This window comes from Octopus sinensis, linkage group LG11 (genome assembly GCF_006345805.1).
Source record: "Octopus sinensis linkage group LG11, ASM634580v1, whole genome shotgun sequence".
Classification (NCBI taxonomy): domain Eukaryota; kingdom Metazoa; phylum Mollusca; class Cephalopoda; order Octopoda; family Octopodidae; genus Octopus; species Octopus sinensis.
Genome location: NC_043007.1, coordinates 60,659,455 through 60,676,106, shown reverse-complemented (window position 1 = coordinate 60,676,106; position 16,652 = coordinate 60,659,455). Strand labels below are relative to the sequence as shown.

The window sequence follows — 16,652 nt, the reverse complement described above, 5'->3', positions numbered from 1 at the left end:
TGCATAATAATAGACAGGGTGTCTGTATACAAAGTGTGTATGTCTGTGCATAAAATACAGAGTATTGAAAGAGTCTATAATAGGACGCTAGAAGAATGTTCAGACACAAGGTTGATAAATACCAGTTCGTAGTCAAAGTGCACGATAGTTGAAGTGCTGTAACAAGAAGTTGAGGCTGCAATTAAGAACCAATTGAGGCACATGTCGTGTGGGAAGCTATGGCTACTATGCAGAGATGGCTACTTGGTACAGAAGGTTCTCGCAGGTTGTACTTGCTGTTAACCATGGTGAAGTAATTCACGAACAGTGCCGAGATAGAACCTGTGCAAGTGCTGCTGTGTATGAAGAGAGATGTTGACAATGTTAAGATGACAGAAGTGATGAAGAAAGTGACTGCTGTATGCTGTTGGAAGAGTGTTGCTGCATCTCCATGTGGCTGCTGTTGTGTTGTCGCTGGGATTGGCTGTGCCCTGTGTAGTCAGTGGCTAGACCTAAAAAGGTCTGGAGCTGAAAGACATCCAGATGGTGTTGAAGCTACCATTTTATATCATGCTATCGGCTCACCGGATGTTTGGAAGAGACTGTCTCACATGACCTTATCAGAAGGCTTCGATTGGTTGGGTTGCACATTGGCGCGAAACAGAGCAAGAGACAAACTGCACCAATACCAACCAATCAATCAGAGTAGTGGACACAACAGGGTCCAAAAGGGCAGCCAAAGGCTAGCTGTTATCTACTACATCTGTACTTATATATATATAACAGAGAGAGAGTCCGCTACACTTTCTTAATGTAAGATGGTATGGTGTGATTTGGAGGAACTTGGTTGTATATAATACATCAAGTTTCTTTGATTTTTGTAAATGTGTGTGTATATAAGGTTAGGGAGTGTTAGTATGTGGTGTAGCACTGGAGAGTCATATTGCTTCATGTGTTTCCAGGGTTGTCTCTGATCCATATTCTATGAACTCTGGTGAACCCCGAAGTTTGATTATGTCTCATACATTTTTTCTTTTGCATACTAATGACAGCACATCTGTGTGTGACTCTACACTTCACTTTAGTATTCTACACATGGACATCATCCACAATACAAACTAGACAGCTCACTTAGATTTGTTAAACTCCAGCGTTGATTTAAATTTCTCTCGTAGGAAAAGACAGCAATGATAGACTGGTGTCCTGTCCATGGTGAGACTTAGCTCTCATCCCATTAAAGCTACAGAAACAAGCATTGGTTCAGTGAATCATAAATATCCATGATTCCTGATACTCAGAGTTCACTCAACAATCACTTTGTCAGTATCTCCATTTTTACCTATGTAATTGATTGACATACAATAAATGAATCCACATCTATATGGAATAATTGCACCTTAGAGGGAAACCCAGGAAGATGCGGGATAAAGTAGTGAAGATTGACTTCAAGGTGTTGAACCTCATAGAAGAGATTTCAAAGGACCTAGATGATTGGTGATTTATAGTGATCAAGAAGACCTGCTCATCTCAGTAAAAATGAGGCCCTAAAAGTATATTATTTATATGCTTTTAGGGCCTCATCCCAGTCTGTTTGTGCTAGGTCTCTTCCTCACAACTCCTCTCCTTAATGCCCACCCTTCTGATTGCAGTATTGTTCACTCAGTTGCTGTAACTATATGAGAATACAACTGTACATATTTCATCCCCCTTTTGCGCTACTAGTTATCACTTTCATTGGAACCACCTCCTTTTGTTACCAGTATTCTCAATCTCATCCCTTACCACCTTACTTTCCACTGAATTCCCCTCTCTTTTGCTCCCACTTTCTCTTGTATACCCTCCCACATCTGTCAACAACAGCGCCCACTACCTTGGTCCTTCACTCACTATTTTCACTCCTATACACCTGACCATCTCTCTTACACACCCATACACATTCGTTTCTACTCTAGGCACAAAGCCTGAAATTTTGGGGGAGGGGGCAGTCAATTACCATAGAAACTGGTACTTAATTTATCGACCCTGAAAGGATGAAAGGCAAAGTTGATCTCAGAACGTAAAGACGACGAAATACTGCTAAGCATTTTGCCCAGTATGCTAACATTTCTGCCAGCTTGCTGCTTTACACCCACATGCATATTACCTCCTTGACCTGCTCCTATTTCCTTTGCCTTATTCTGAACTGATTGTAACCATTGACTACACCTCAACCCATACTCACCAGTCACTGCATTCACTCCTATCCCCATCTTTATCCACCAGCAACTCTCCTTTCACACTCTGGTGAACTTACCCACTCAACCTGTCCTATCCTCTGTTCCACTTTCCCCTATATTCACCTTCTTATACCTTGAAAGTAACCCTGATTTCTCATCACCAACATATCTTTTTTCCCAACTGGAGTAATCATGTATTTCCTCTATAGCAAGAAACTTGTTTCTGTCCTTCTATCATATTTTAACCTCTCAACACCTGGCATAAAGCCATTTCCTTTAACATCTCTACTCAGTTAACAGATCTTGTCTTGTAAAGTTACTCAGTGACCTTACTAGTGCAGGTTCTATGATAAAAAAAAAAAGTACTCAGCATCCTGTAAAATGGTTGGTATTAAGAAGGGCATCTAGCCATAGAAACTATTCCAAAGCAGACATTGAACCTTGGCACTGTCCTTTGGTTCATGGGTTCCTGTTGAACAGTCCAACCTATGTCAGCAAGGAAAACAGACATTCAATGATGATGATAAAAATGATACTGTTCTTAATGCTTCTCCCATATATATTTTAATAATTTTCTCAAAAAACACCCAATATACTCTGTAAAGTGGTTGGCCCTAGGAATGGCATCCAGCTGTAGAAACCAAGCCAAAACAGACTTATGGAATCTGTCAAGCCATCCAGCCCACGTTAGAATGGAAAACAGATGTTAAATGATAAGGATGATATTTCAGATCATATCTTAAACATATTCCTTTTCAGTGTGTTCCTGACTGCCAAAGTGAGAGACAAAGAAGAGAAGAGACTGGTATGCAGAGAGAGAGAGAGAGAGAGAGAGAGAGAGAGAGAATTGGGTGGTGAAAGTTTAGGTTGAGATATGGTCTCTGTGTATATGTATGATGTGCACAGAATGAGGCTGAGGTGTATGGGAAGGAGTTCTCAATAGCAGTTATCTAAATGTCTTTCACTTCTAGCTTTACATGTTGTACTTAGTTGACAGGTCTTTTTCTTCTACTTCTAAAACAGCCATCCAATAAGAACATTGCCCTTGTTGGACAATATGCATGGAGCTTCCATGGTGTACATGAAGGCTATGATTTTGGTTCACAAAATGAGGAGGGAACCATGCTGCTGGAGTTCTGAGATGAAAATGATCTTATGGTTTGCAATACTAACTTCAGGAAACCTTCCAGTCACCTACCGATCTGGTAGACACACTAGCCAAATTGACTACATCCTCACCAGAAAAAGGAAAAGATGGCTGCTTATAAATTCCAAAACCTTCTCAGGCAAAGAATGTGCCCCACAACATAGACTGGTAATTAGTGACTTCAGGATCAGGGCTAAGTGGATGCCCAGAAGACGACCAGCACGGAGGAGAAGGGTCTGGAAGCTTAAAGATCCTGTGAATGGACAGAGATTTAGAGACGTATTACTCAAAGCTTTTGATGAAGTAGGGGGGGATATAGCATCACATATGTGTAAGACAACCTGCTGAGGGCCACTCACCAGATCTGTGGATGGTGCAAAGTCCCCTCTCAACCCAAGGTAACATGGTGGTGGAACAATGTTGTTGACAGGGCCATTAAGGAAAAGAAACAGGCATGGAAGGACTGAAAGTGTAGTGGTAGCAGGGAACTGTATCAGACTGCCAGAATGGAAGCTAGGAGACAGGTTTATTTCGCCAGACGGGAAGCAGATAAGAAAAAATTTGCCAATGTTCTGCATTGTGAGGACCAAAGACTTGAAGTATTTTGTGTTGCAAGACAGCATGTGAAAAAGAATTGTGATGTCGTAGGAAAGAAATGTGTCCGCATTGATGATGGTTCACTTGCATTAAGCAAGGCTGCAGAGGGGGTGGAGACGCCACTAAATAAATAATGAGAGTGAATGGGAGAAAGAGAGTCTGCTGAATGCTGACCCAACAGAGGGACCAGCTATTCGAATTGACAGTACCTTGGTAGATAAAGCAATCAAGAGTATGAAAACAGGGAAAGCCCCTGGCCATTCAGGAATCACTGCAGAGATGCTCAAAATATGTGTACGATGTCGGCTATAGCCTAGTCACCCGTATAGTTGATACACAAAGGAGTCATACCCAATGACTGGTGTAGCAGCACCATAGTCAACTGCTACAAAGGTAAAGGTGATGCTTTAGATACAAATAATTACAGAGGTATCAAGTTATTGGATCAGATAATGAAGGTCATGGAGAGGGTCATAGCCCAACTAATTAGGGAGAGAGTCAGTCTTGATGAGATGCAGTTTGGGTTTGCACCACTGATGCTATAAGACAGCTGCAAGAGAAATACCTAGCCAAAGATAAACCTTTGTACTTTCATTAACATGGAGAAAGCCTTTGCATAGGGTCCTCTGATTCCTTATCTTGTGTCAATGAGGAAATTAGGGATAGATGAATGGTTAGTGAGAGCTGTGCAAGCCATGTACAGGGATGCTGTCAGTGAGGTGAGGGTTAGCAACGAGTACAGTGAAAATTCTGGAGAGGGGTCCACCAAGGAACAGTCCTCAGCCCCCTCTTATTCATCATAGTCCTCCAGGCAATAACAGAGGAATTCAAGACAGGATGCCCCTGGGAGCTCCTCTATGCTGATGACCTTGCTCTAATTGCTGAGTCACTATCAGAACTAGAGGAAAAGCTTCAGGTATGGAAGCAAGGATTAGAATCAAAGGGCCTTAGAGTCAACCTAGCTAAAACCAAAGTCTTAATAAATAGGAAGGCAGACAAACCACAAATCCCTTCAGGTAGATGGCCCTGCTCGATCTGTAGAAAAGGCGTAGGCAGAAACTCCATAAGATGTACCTAGTGTAAGCTATGGACACATAAGAGGTGCAGTAATATCAAAGAAGGCTAACTGGGAAGATAGTTTTTGTATGTGGCAGATGCTCGGGAGCAATAAACACTGAAAATGTGCAGAGAACAACTTCTGCCACATTCCAGGGAGAAAAACTACAAGTAGTTGGTGGCTTCCGTTACCCAGGGGACTAAGTCAGTAGTGGGGGTGGATGCTCTGAAAGTGTCGCTACTAAAATAAGAATAGCCTGGGCAAAGTTCAGAGAGCTCCTACCTCTGCTGGTAACAAAGGGCCTCTCGCTCAGAGTAAAAGCCAGACTGTATGATGCATGTGTATGAACAGCCATGCTACATGGGCTGTGACTGCTGAGGACATGCGTAAGCTTGCAAAGAATGAAGCCAGTATGCTCCGCTTGATGTGTAATGTCAGTGTGCATACACGACAGAGTGTAAGCACCCTGAGAGAAAAGTTGGATTTAAGAAGCATCAGATGTGGTGTGCAAGAGAGAGAAGGCTGTGCTGGTATGGTCATGTGTTGTGAATGAATGAGGATAGCTGTGTGGAAAAGTGTCACACCCTAGCAGTCGAGGGAACTTGTGAAAGAGGTACACCCAGGAAGACCTGGGATGAGGTGGTGAAGCACAACTTTTGAACATTGGGCCTTACTGAGGCAATGACTAGTAACTGAGACCTTTGGAGATATGCTGTGCTTGAGGATACCCAACAAGCCAAGTGAGACCATAATCCATGGTCTATGCCAGTGGGTGTAACCAGCCCACTTAGTACTTTTCATTCATTGGACAATAAACTTTGCTTGCAAAGACCTGTTGAGGCAAGTGAAATCAAAATCGCTGACGTGGCCAATCACAGTACCACCTGATTGGCACTTGTGCCAGTTGAACGTTAAAAGCACATCTGAGTGTGATCGTTGCCAGGGTCGCTGATTGGCTCCCATGCCAGTGGCACATAAAAAGCACCATTCAAGCATGGTTGTTGCCAGTGCCACTGGACTTGCTCCTGTATAGGTAGCACGTAAAAAACACCTTTTGAGCGTGGTCGTTGCCAGAACTACCCGACTGGCCCTCGTGCAGGTGGCACGTAAAAGCACCCACTACACTCTTGGAGTGGTTGGCATTAGGAAGGGCACCCAGCTGTAGAAACTTTGCCAGGTCAGATTGGAGCCTGGTGAAGCCTTCTGGTTCGTCAGACCTCAGTCAAACCATCCAGCCCATGCCAGCATGGAAAGCAGACATTGAACGACAACGACAACGATGACCTCATGAAAAGTGAATGATTCATATAAAACAGATTTTTACTATGATCTTCTAAGCAACTTCACCAGCTCAACTATCCTCAGTTTACATTTTTATTCTTTTACTGGTTTCAGTCATTCGACTGCGGCCGGGGTTTTAGTCAAACAAATCGACTCCAGGATTTTTTTTTTTTTTAAAGCTTAGTACTTATTCAATCAGTCTCTTTTGCTGAACTGCTAAGTTACAAGGATGTAAACACACTAACACCAATATCAAGCTGTGATAGGTCAAACACAGATGCAAAGACATATACAGACATTTCTGCAGAGTAGTTGCTATGTTAAAAATATGTAATGTGAATGCACAAATAATGTCATATTTGTAATGGGCAGATAACCATGAAAGTAACTTTAGAAGAAATCAAATCTTAAAAAAAACAAACTAACCATTATATACAAGATGTCACTTGAAGACACACCAAATAGAGCTGTAATTCAAAAGCCATTCAAAAAATGGAACATCAAAACAATGATGATTTAAAGTTTTTTAATGTTTTCCTTTAAATTAAAACCATTTCATAATTGTAATTTTTTTTAGAATACCGTCAAGCAGATGTATTTTAGTTCTTATTTTATTTCTATTAAAGGTTGGTTGATTTACAGAATCCTTGTAGTATTTAGTTATACTTTACATTCTGAGTTAAATACCAAGGTCCACTCATTCATCCAAGATCACCAAAGTACTAATTGGTTATGGGAGATTAATTTAACTGACCAAAGAATTTGTAGCCTTGTTTCAATGTTAGAAATCAGTATTTGATTCAGTTAACATTGGATATATTTAGCCACAAGTATTGCTCAATTCTCTTCCTCTTCACATTTCACTCTTACATTTTTCTCACCCATATTAACACATTTCAAGATCCCAGATTGAGGAGAATAACTAACTTGGAATATTTGTCTTAATTGTACAAAATGTCTTTTTACAGTTAAAAATCTGGAAACAAAACATTTGTTGACATAAAAATTTATGCTGCTACAATACGTTTTACACGAAAAACTGGATGTTTGGAAGACAGATAAAAATAGGTAGTGTTGCTAGCACAGAAAATAGACGTTAAACGATGATGATGATGATGATGAAATAAGAAACACTTTCATGTCACAGAAAGAATGACTCATTTAACATTCCAATAGCTTTCAGTTTTAAGGAACACAAGTTGTGAAGTTTGACACACAACACAAGCACACACTGGTTTATTGTACATAATACCCAACTTCTCAACCTCTTGGCTAGAAACATCAGCAAGCTTTAGTTATTTCAAAGAAGGATAAGTGGAAAACAAAATCTGCCAGTTTGAGAGATGAATGTAAAATTGTCTTAATTGTACAAAATGTCTTTTTACAGTTAAAAATCTGGAAACAAAACATTTGTTGACATAAAAATTTATGCTGCTACAATACGTTTTACATGAAAAACTGGATGTTTGGAAGACAGATAAAAATAGGTAGTGTTGCTAGCACAGAAAATAGACGTTAAACGATGATGATGATGATGATGATGAAATAAGAAACACTTTCATGTCACAGAAAGAATGACTCATTTAACATTCCAATAGCTTTCAGTTTTAAGGAACACAAGTTGTGAAGTTTGACACACAACACAAGCACACACTGGTTTATTGTACATAATACCCAACTTCTCAACCTCTTGGCTAGAAACATCAGCAAGCTTTAGTTATTTCAAAGAGGGATAAGTGGAAAACAAAATCTGCCAGTTTGAGAGATGAATGTAAAAAAAAATGTTAATTCATCATCTACTGACTGAGCTATGCGGGCGGGCTAATGTAAAATGCTTTCTAGAGTAAATTTTTGTTGAATCTTTTTTAAGAGAAAGTTATGCACTAGAAAATATGCATTTTTGTTGGTCCAAAATTAAGAATTTATGTACTTGACAATTTATATTTTTATGTATGTTCTTATTGCTTTCTACCCTTTTGCTAGTAAGTATCTGGTTGGTTCACATAGAAAGGACCATTTACTCAAAGGAAGTTCAGAGACAGCCAAATTCAAATTGAGTTTATTTGCGATTAAAAACGTTTAGAAACAAATTATGATATTTAAAAAAGACCTTCAAGTAAAAGAATATATATATATATATATATTAAAATATAAAATAAAATAAAATATAAAACAAAATAAAAATAGTGAAAGAGGGTAGAGATTTGGATAAATAAATATTCAGGGACAAAAATAAAAAAAAACAAACGTTTTTTAACTTTCACTCATTCATCAGTGTTAATATTTCCCTGGTAGACTTCAGATTCAGATTACACAAGCATGGCCCAAGTTACATTAACAATTACACTCAAAGATACTAAATTCAAAGACTTGTTTGTGTGAAATTTCTTGTTCTCAAGGGTTTTCTCTCAGGCTGAGCTTCGTGCTGAAATGACAATTTTAAGTTAACATTAAAAACCAAAATATTTAATCAATTCTAATTACAAGATTTCAAAGATTCTGTAATAACAGTATACAACAATAAAATTAGTACGAAAAAATACATAAAGTGGAATATTTTGTTGCAGTGTGAAGTAGAGGGAAATTAAGATTTTCAGCAGTGTTCTTTGTCATTTCTTTAAGGCAAGACCAACATCTCAGATGTAGGAAAACACTCCTAAATTGACGATGTTCTCACTCAGCAGGAATAAAACCCAGGCAAACCAAATATGGCATATATCAAGAACAATGTTAGTTCTATCAAAAATCATAATATTCAAATTTTCATATCTATTCATGACCTAATTATAAATTCAAAATGACCAACAAGGCAAACACACCCTTATTTTAGGTCAATTTTTCTACCAAACTATCAAAGATAATATGCTCTAACTTGGAATACCAACAGATTGGGGTACAGACTAGATGCTGAATCAAAGACATTGATGAAGTTAGCCTAGATTTCATTGTGGGGTCGCTCATAGCCATATGCAACAGTTCAAGCGATTTTGACCCCTGGGTAGTAGCATTCAAGTGTCTAATCACACTAGGCAAGTATCAAAGTAATACATGCAAAATTTCAGCCTATTACATCAATTATTCTCAGAGATATCGTGACCTAAAGATTGCTACTCATAGTCAGAAATGTCATTTTGAGAAAAACGCAGAAAATGGTGGAAATGGCTGATTTTACAACTGCCCAACTACACAAGGATAATATCCACATTTTAGTGAAGTATTTGCGGTTTTGCCGAGTCTGATAATACCCAGAGGCATATCCTTTGCTATTTTTCTGAGATTTTGCTATCTGAAATCTGAAGTATTAGTCTTGCCTTAATGAAAGGTGCTCAAAAATATTAGGCCTTTCTTCCCATCATAACTTACTTGATGTGATATGTTTTATATGTAAAAATCACCAAAAGATCTCATGTATCACATGAGAAGTGAAAACTTACATTTTGTAGATGAATTAAGACACCATGTGTCTGATAGTGAAATTGTTTATATTTGTTCTCTGCATTCTAAACAAGGTCCTATTTGTTTTAGTCCCATCTCTTTAATACCAACATATTTTATTGACACCTTTTAAAGATGATTCTGTTTTGCAATACAAGTTGAATTAAAACTGAAGTTTATCATTAACATCATTGCTATTTAATGTCTGTATCCCATGCTTGAATGGGTGAGAACAGTTTGATAGGAACTGATGTGTCCAAAGACTGCATTGTGCTCCAATGTCTACTTTGACATGATTTCTGAGTCCTTCCTAACACCAACCACTTTACAGGGTGTACTAGATGCATTTTTCATGCCACCAGCACTGGTGATGCTGCCATGCAGTTTCCAAGACTATAAACCCCAAAGAAAGGCAGCTTTATGCAAGGAGATGAGAGGTTAAAGTATGAGAAAAGGGGCTAGAGCAAAACAAGTTTCTTGCTGTAAAGAAATTTAGAATAGGGAAGGGGTAATTGAGGAAGAGATAAATTAGTGGTGAAGAGGTAGCAATGCGAACCCTCAAGATATGAGGTGAGTAGAAGTGAATGAGCGAGGAAGAACTGGGAGTGTGGGTAGGGAGAAGTCGAAAGAGTAAATGGGAGAGTGTGAGATGGAGAATGGCTGAGGTAGTGAATATAATGGAAGAAGAACGAGTGTTGAGTGTATAAAGGAACTAGCGAAGCTTCCTCTTCCTCTTTTTCTCTAATCAAGTGAAAACTCTTCAGGACTATGGAAATCTAGAGTTTATGGTGCAATTTTAGTTATGTGATATACAAATGGTCACCATGAAAGACTGATAACTATAAAGATTAGTATTTGAATGGAGAAGAGAATTAGCTGTATTAACTAACTGTAGACAATAACAAGAAATAGAAGCTAATTTAGAATCAACAACAATAAAGATCACAAAACTGGCTAAAATGATTTCAAGAATAACAGGGTATGGCTAAGTTATATAAATATAAATACAAAAAAAAATTAATAAATGATAGAAAAAATTTGGAAAGTACTCCTCTCCAGTTCTCAAAAAAACAAAAAAATTGTTATAATATTTTGGGTTGGAAGAATTTTCTGTTAACAATCACAATACAAAATAAATAATAATGTTGATTTCTTAGTTAGGCATAAAGTGACAGATTAATGAATGATGTTAGCAGTTAGAGAATTATTTAAATATCAAAACTTTTGAATAGTTTCAGTATGGTGTCAGAAACAGACATTGATAACACTTAGCTAAATAATAATTATAAACCATTTTAATCAATAAATATATTTACCAGAATACTCCTTATTAGACTCTAATGAGTGTGGGTATATAATGTAAAGGTTGTAATCTGATAATTCCTAAAGAGAAAACCTCAAATTCAGAAGCATAGAAATCTCTCTCTCTCACCAGGTAACCATGTACACTCTCTATAGCAAGACACCTATTTCACTGTTACACTAAGCTGTCATCATATGATACTGGATCACCTCCTCTAATGCTCCTTCCGTTGAGGCAGACACCTGCTTCAGTCTCTCTGTCACACTTACCTTTTATCCTCCGACACAGGTTCTCCTCCTCAAATACCCTGCCCCTCTCACAATCCCTTGATTTGTGAGTTAGTTGGTTACCTTGCCAGTGCTGGTGCCATGTTAAAAGCATCCAGTCCACAATGTAATGTGGTTGTTGTTTGGAAGGGCATCCAGCTGTAAAAATCATGCCAAAACTAACTTTGCCTGTGCTAGTGCCACATAAAAAGCACTGAGTCCACTCTGTGGTATAGTTGGTGTTAGGAATGGCATCCAGCCATAAAATCCCTGCCAAAATAGACACAATAGCCTTGGGTAGTTTTACTACCTGGCCGGCTCCTGTCATCCATCCCACCCATGCATGTATGGAAGATGGACATTAAACGATGACAATGATATATATATATATATATACACACATATATATAATAAGATGAGAAAATAGAGAGGTAATTAATAAATTATTATTTATTGATTAAAAAATTGACAAGCATCCCTTACAGCTGTTTTAATTCCAGACTTCAGAAAATTAATTCAATTAAAAATTTGAAAGTTGAACCTCTTTAGAGGTAGTTAAGGATATACAAAATAATTTTTAATTTAATTTTCTGAAAGTCTGGAAGTGAAACAACTGTAATGGATGTTTAATTAATAAATAATAATTTATTAATTACTTCTCTATTTTCTCATTATAATAAATGAGATCTATTAAGTCAAGTACATCAACAACAAAAAATCAAATGGAAATTGTAGTTGTGATACCTGTGTAGTTGGCATGTAAAAAGCACCATCCGAACGTGGCCGATGCCAGCGCCACCTTGACTGGCTTCCGTGCCGGTGGCACATAAAAAGCACCAACCAATCATGGCCATTGCCAGCCTTGCCTGGCACCAGTGCCGGTGGCACATAAAAAGCACTCACTACACTCACGGAGTGGTTGGCGTTAGGAAGGGCATCCAGCTGTAGAAACACAGCCAGATCAGACTGGAGCCTGGTGCAGCCTCCTGGCTTCCCAGACCCTGGTCGAACCGTCCAACCCATGTTAGCATGGAAAACGGACATTAAACGATGATGATGATGAAACCATGGTTTATATAGTTACCTTGCAGTTGAGCATTAAATGTAATGTTCAATATTCTTTGTATAGGTAACCAGTACTTTTATAGGATTTTGCTATCCCTGAATGAGATTTTTAACCTTTAATTGTACTTCCGTATGTATGTATGTGTGTGTGTGTGTGTGTGTGTGTGTGTGTGTGTGTGTGTGTATATATACACATACATAGGACAGTTTAGTCCTTCAAGTCATGCTTAAATAAAGTTACACATTTTTCATAACTGATTTTAGAAGGCACTAACCTTCAAGTTATTTACTAAAACTATATAATTTAAAACCCCTTTCTCACCAATACACCCATACTTCAATCATTAGAGGCAAAATAACACATAAATGGCATTCTAAAAGATTTATTCATACCAAGTGCTTTAGGGTGTGGTGGTCATAAAACTGATTAGAACTCTAGCATTTGATGCCTCCACCATAACTCAAATTTGTAGTAGGTAATGTTCTAAGATAAAGTAAATTGTTAATTGTACAATGTTTCTGCTAGCCTCTATGCTAAACCATATCTTCCTAATCATATCTATTTAAAGAGAGGCCATGAAGATACTGCAGTATTGTGAGGACAGGAATTATCAATCCGTTCCTTTGTAGACACACTATTGTCATGGTCATCTGTAGTCACCATAAAATATATGTTTTCCAAACAGTTTTATGAAATAAAACAATACAAAGGCAAATAACATCATTCTAACATCATACTCAGCCTGTTTACAAGTGTCACACAGCTCTAATTGTAAAAAAACAAAGCTAAATTTTTATAAAAAGGTTTTGTAATTTTCTAAATGTCTTTCAACATTTAATTTACAAGTCAAACAACAGTTCTTGTGCATGTGAATTGAAATTGTTTTAAGTAACACCATATATCTACAACTGACCAGATCTACACCAAATGCACAAAATATCATTTTAAAACCACATCCCTTCCTATTGTTATCTCTGCAGTGCCTCACTCCCTTTTTGGATCCATATTTTGCCTCGTGCTAACCCCACCACCACCACCAAGTCTCTTAATTCATATGAACAGTAAATGCTTTAACCCTTTAGCATTCAAACTGGCCATATCTAGCTTAAATACTCTAAATGTTTTATGTTCAAACAGGCCAGATCAGGCTTCAAACACCTGCCCTACACTGTCATTCTAACAACAAACAACCACATCATTGGAATCTCATAGCTATGAGATAATACATAACTAATTCAAAACAATATGAATAAATGAGTATTATATTTGACAGAATAATCTGAATGCTAAACGGTTAAATTACCCAGTTATCCCTATTTTCAGACTTAAAGGGCCAGAAAAGTCAGTAAATAATATCCTTGCTTTTTACACATACACCAATAAAACATTTCAAGAATTTTGTTACTTTTCAATATTGGGTTAATTCTGGGCAACGTTTGTTATTTTGACATTATTTTAAATGATGCAAAACAACATAAGTATTGATTACTGATAAGATCCAGAATTAGCTTTCAGCTGATGGAAAAAAAAAATACCCTGCAGGTTCTGGTAATAAGGATAGAACTTGTGAAATAAAAATGTCACAACATTCAGTATTTTGTAATAGGAATGTCAATACGGAATTAGTGGTTAAGTTAGGGCAAATGAAAATCTTACCATTCACTTGTGAGCTGAGATAGAATTAAACAAAAACACATATTGTATATATACAAAGATTTCAAATTTTGGCACAAGGCCAGCAATTTCAGGGGAGTGGGTGAGTCGATTATATGGATCCCAATGTTCAATTGGTACTTATTTTCTTAACTCTGAAAGGATGAGAAGCAAAGTTGACCTTGGCAGAATTTGAACTGAGAACATAAAGACAGAAATGTTTCTAAACATTTTGCTTGGCATTCTAATGATTCTGCCAGTTCACTGCTTTATTGTATATATATATATATATTTGAAATCTAACATATCATGTGATATGACCTGCAACTGAAACTAGATGCATTCCACTCAAAAAAGATGAAAAAAAAGTGGAAGACCACCAAAACCAGCTTAATTTTCAATTTTCTATGTTGGCAAGAGTGAAATAAATTTGTTTAATGGCATATTTGCCATCATCCCTACCTGAACTAATTTCAATGTGACCAATTTAAATATTCTCTTGTGAAGATCCTATCATTTCAATATGTCAGCATAAGGTGAACAAGTTTGCAGTACAGTATATGTCTGAATGTTTTGATTCTGCATAATCTTTCACAAGACCCAACATCCTCAAATGTGACCCATGGTTTCTTCCGGATGACTTGGTTTTCTTGCTTACACCATGGATAGCTTCCACTCTGTTTGCAGAACCCTATTAATTGGCAGGTATTGTCAATTGCCCCCAAAGTTACTTCTGTACATATTGCACAATTCTGTCAATGTAAAACTGCTTTCTGGTTCTTTACATTCAGTTTTTTATGTACATAATAGACTATACTTAGCTAGACTATACTTAGCCTGTTTTAAACAGAAATTGGTTGTCCTTTGGAAAAGATTCAGTTAATATACATTGCAATAATGATTTTAAAATGAATAATTTGGTGCTAATAAGTTAATGCATGTAGCTCAAGACAGCCCACCCAACCTGAGGCTAGTGGATGAATGAGGATTGATGATCAGAAATAATAGGCGAACAAGCTTTAAGCTACAGCCAAAAAGTTAAATGGTTTCTAGCTAATTATATATCATCTTTCCAGTCCACCTGATACATTAGTCTATCCTGTGTCTTACTACATTAAATACTATACCCAATCCTTTTACCTCCAGTATTTCATACCTACCAACTTATTTTCAGTAGACATCCACTTACAGATATTGAAAATGGACGTAAACTAAAGAGTCAGTAAAGGTTTTTGGGCTCCTTTGACCTAAGTAAACCATATAAATAAATGTCATCTAATGAGGAAGGTATATTTTGAATATCTTGCTAATTCTTGCTAACATTGAAAATAAAACAGAAAAGGCCTATGATGATCTCAAAAAAAGAATTCAATATTTAACAAGAATGAAATTTCTGAGAAATAGCAAAACAAATATTACAGTAATGTTTTTAAAAAAAATTTTTTTTTTCTTAAAGCTGAGCTCTCAAGTGAGTTAATTTGATGAAATATTTATAAGTAATGGTAGTAAATAGAAAATGCTTTCTAAAATTTAAATGCTAAAGGCATCAAAGGAAATAGTGTAGCAGCCGTAGTGACTTGCTGCAACAGCAGAGGGTGTTAATAGAAGCCAGGTAAAGAAAATCTACTGTAATACAGAGTCAATGGGAAGATCATGTAGGGGAGAATCAAAATCAGGTCAATTATTGATCTGAAGAGAAATCACTAGAATGATCTTTAGGGCGAAAATTCTTTGTACAATTGAACTTCTTCAAAACAAAATAAACATACAAACATTGAACACACAACCATACAAATGTTAATCACACTTGAACATAGAATGTGTAACATATTTTTCCTTTGTTCATATTTAACTTACTAAAATTGTAGACCGCCCTTTCTGTCTGCGACGAGCTAATTTGGGTGTGTTGCTTATATCAAATGCCATGCTTGGTCGGCCAGTATACTGAAAATGAATACATTGTAAAAACCTTCTTAAGAACTATGGTTCTATTCATGACAAAATAAAAGATCAGACAGAGCATGCACACCAAAATAACCTTTTATAAACATTTTTAAGGTTTTCCAAAATTTTCAAAGGGTTTACATCAAGAAATAGCAAAATGGCAACCATGTATCTTTGGGGCAGTACATATTTTTCTTTTTATGAATTCATTCTCCATGTCCTCAAAGAAATTAACATTCCGCCAAACTAAGATGCCTAAATTAAATTAACACAAAGTTGAAACCACTTTGTGACTCAATAAATACTGCTTCCTTCTACACATTTCAAAATGACATTCATCCTGAAGTAGAGATGTCACAATGGCTGTGTGTGTATGTATGCAGGACATTAAACTGTATTCAGTGATGAGGCTCCAGCTCAGGAGTTCTGGAGAGTATGGAGTCATTCCTTAATTACCACAACTCCCAGGTTTGTTCTGCCAGGATCCCATCTATGGGTTAAATAGATTTCTCAGAGATAGAAGAGGCTCCAGTTATTTTTGACAAAACTGTGGGGAAGGCAGCTCTTCTAAGAGAAAGATACTCTGATATAAAACTTGCAGTCAAAATAGTACCAGTCATCTTGTAATGCTTGTCACTGGAACCTACTATGGCACCAGAGAGAATGGAAAAAGTGTTGTACAAGCTTTTGTCACTTAAATCCAATGAC

At 37.1% G+C, this 16,652-nt stretch overlaps 1 protein-coding gene across 3 annotated transcripts in view; it reads right to left on the bottom strand.

Moving 5' to 3' along the window:
• Nucleotides 1-7,901: 7,901 nt before the first annotated feature.
• The window catches only part of LOC115217129 (COP1-interactive protein 1), a 59,362-nt gene continuing 50,611 nt past the window's right edge, over nt 7,902-16,652 (bottom strand). For 2 of the 3 annotated variants that reach the window (XM_036507547.1, XM_036507548.1), the window contains exons 26-27: nt 15,858-15,944; nt 7,902-8,702 (exon numbers count right to left, since the gene is read on the bottom strand). In XM_036507547.1, coding sequence (XP_036363440.1) covers nt 8,640-8,702; nt 15,858-15,944 — 150 coding nt within the window. In that variant the 3' untranslated portion in view covers nt 7,902-8,639. The remainder of the gene's footprint in view (nt 8,703-15,857; nt 15,945-16,652) is intronic. The other variant, XM_029786736.2, reaches the window with a different exon arrangement.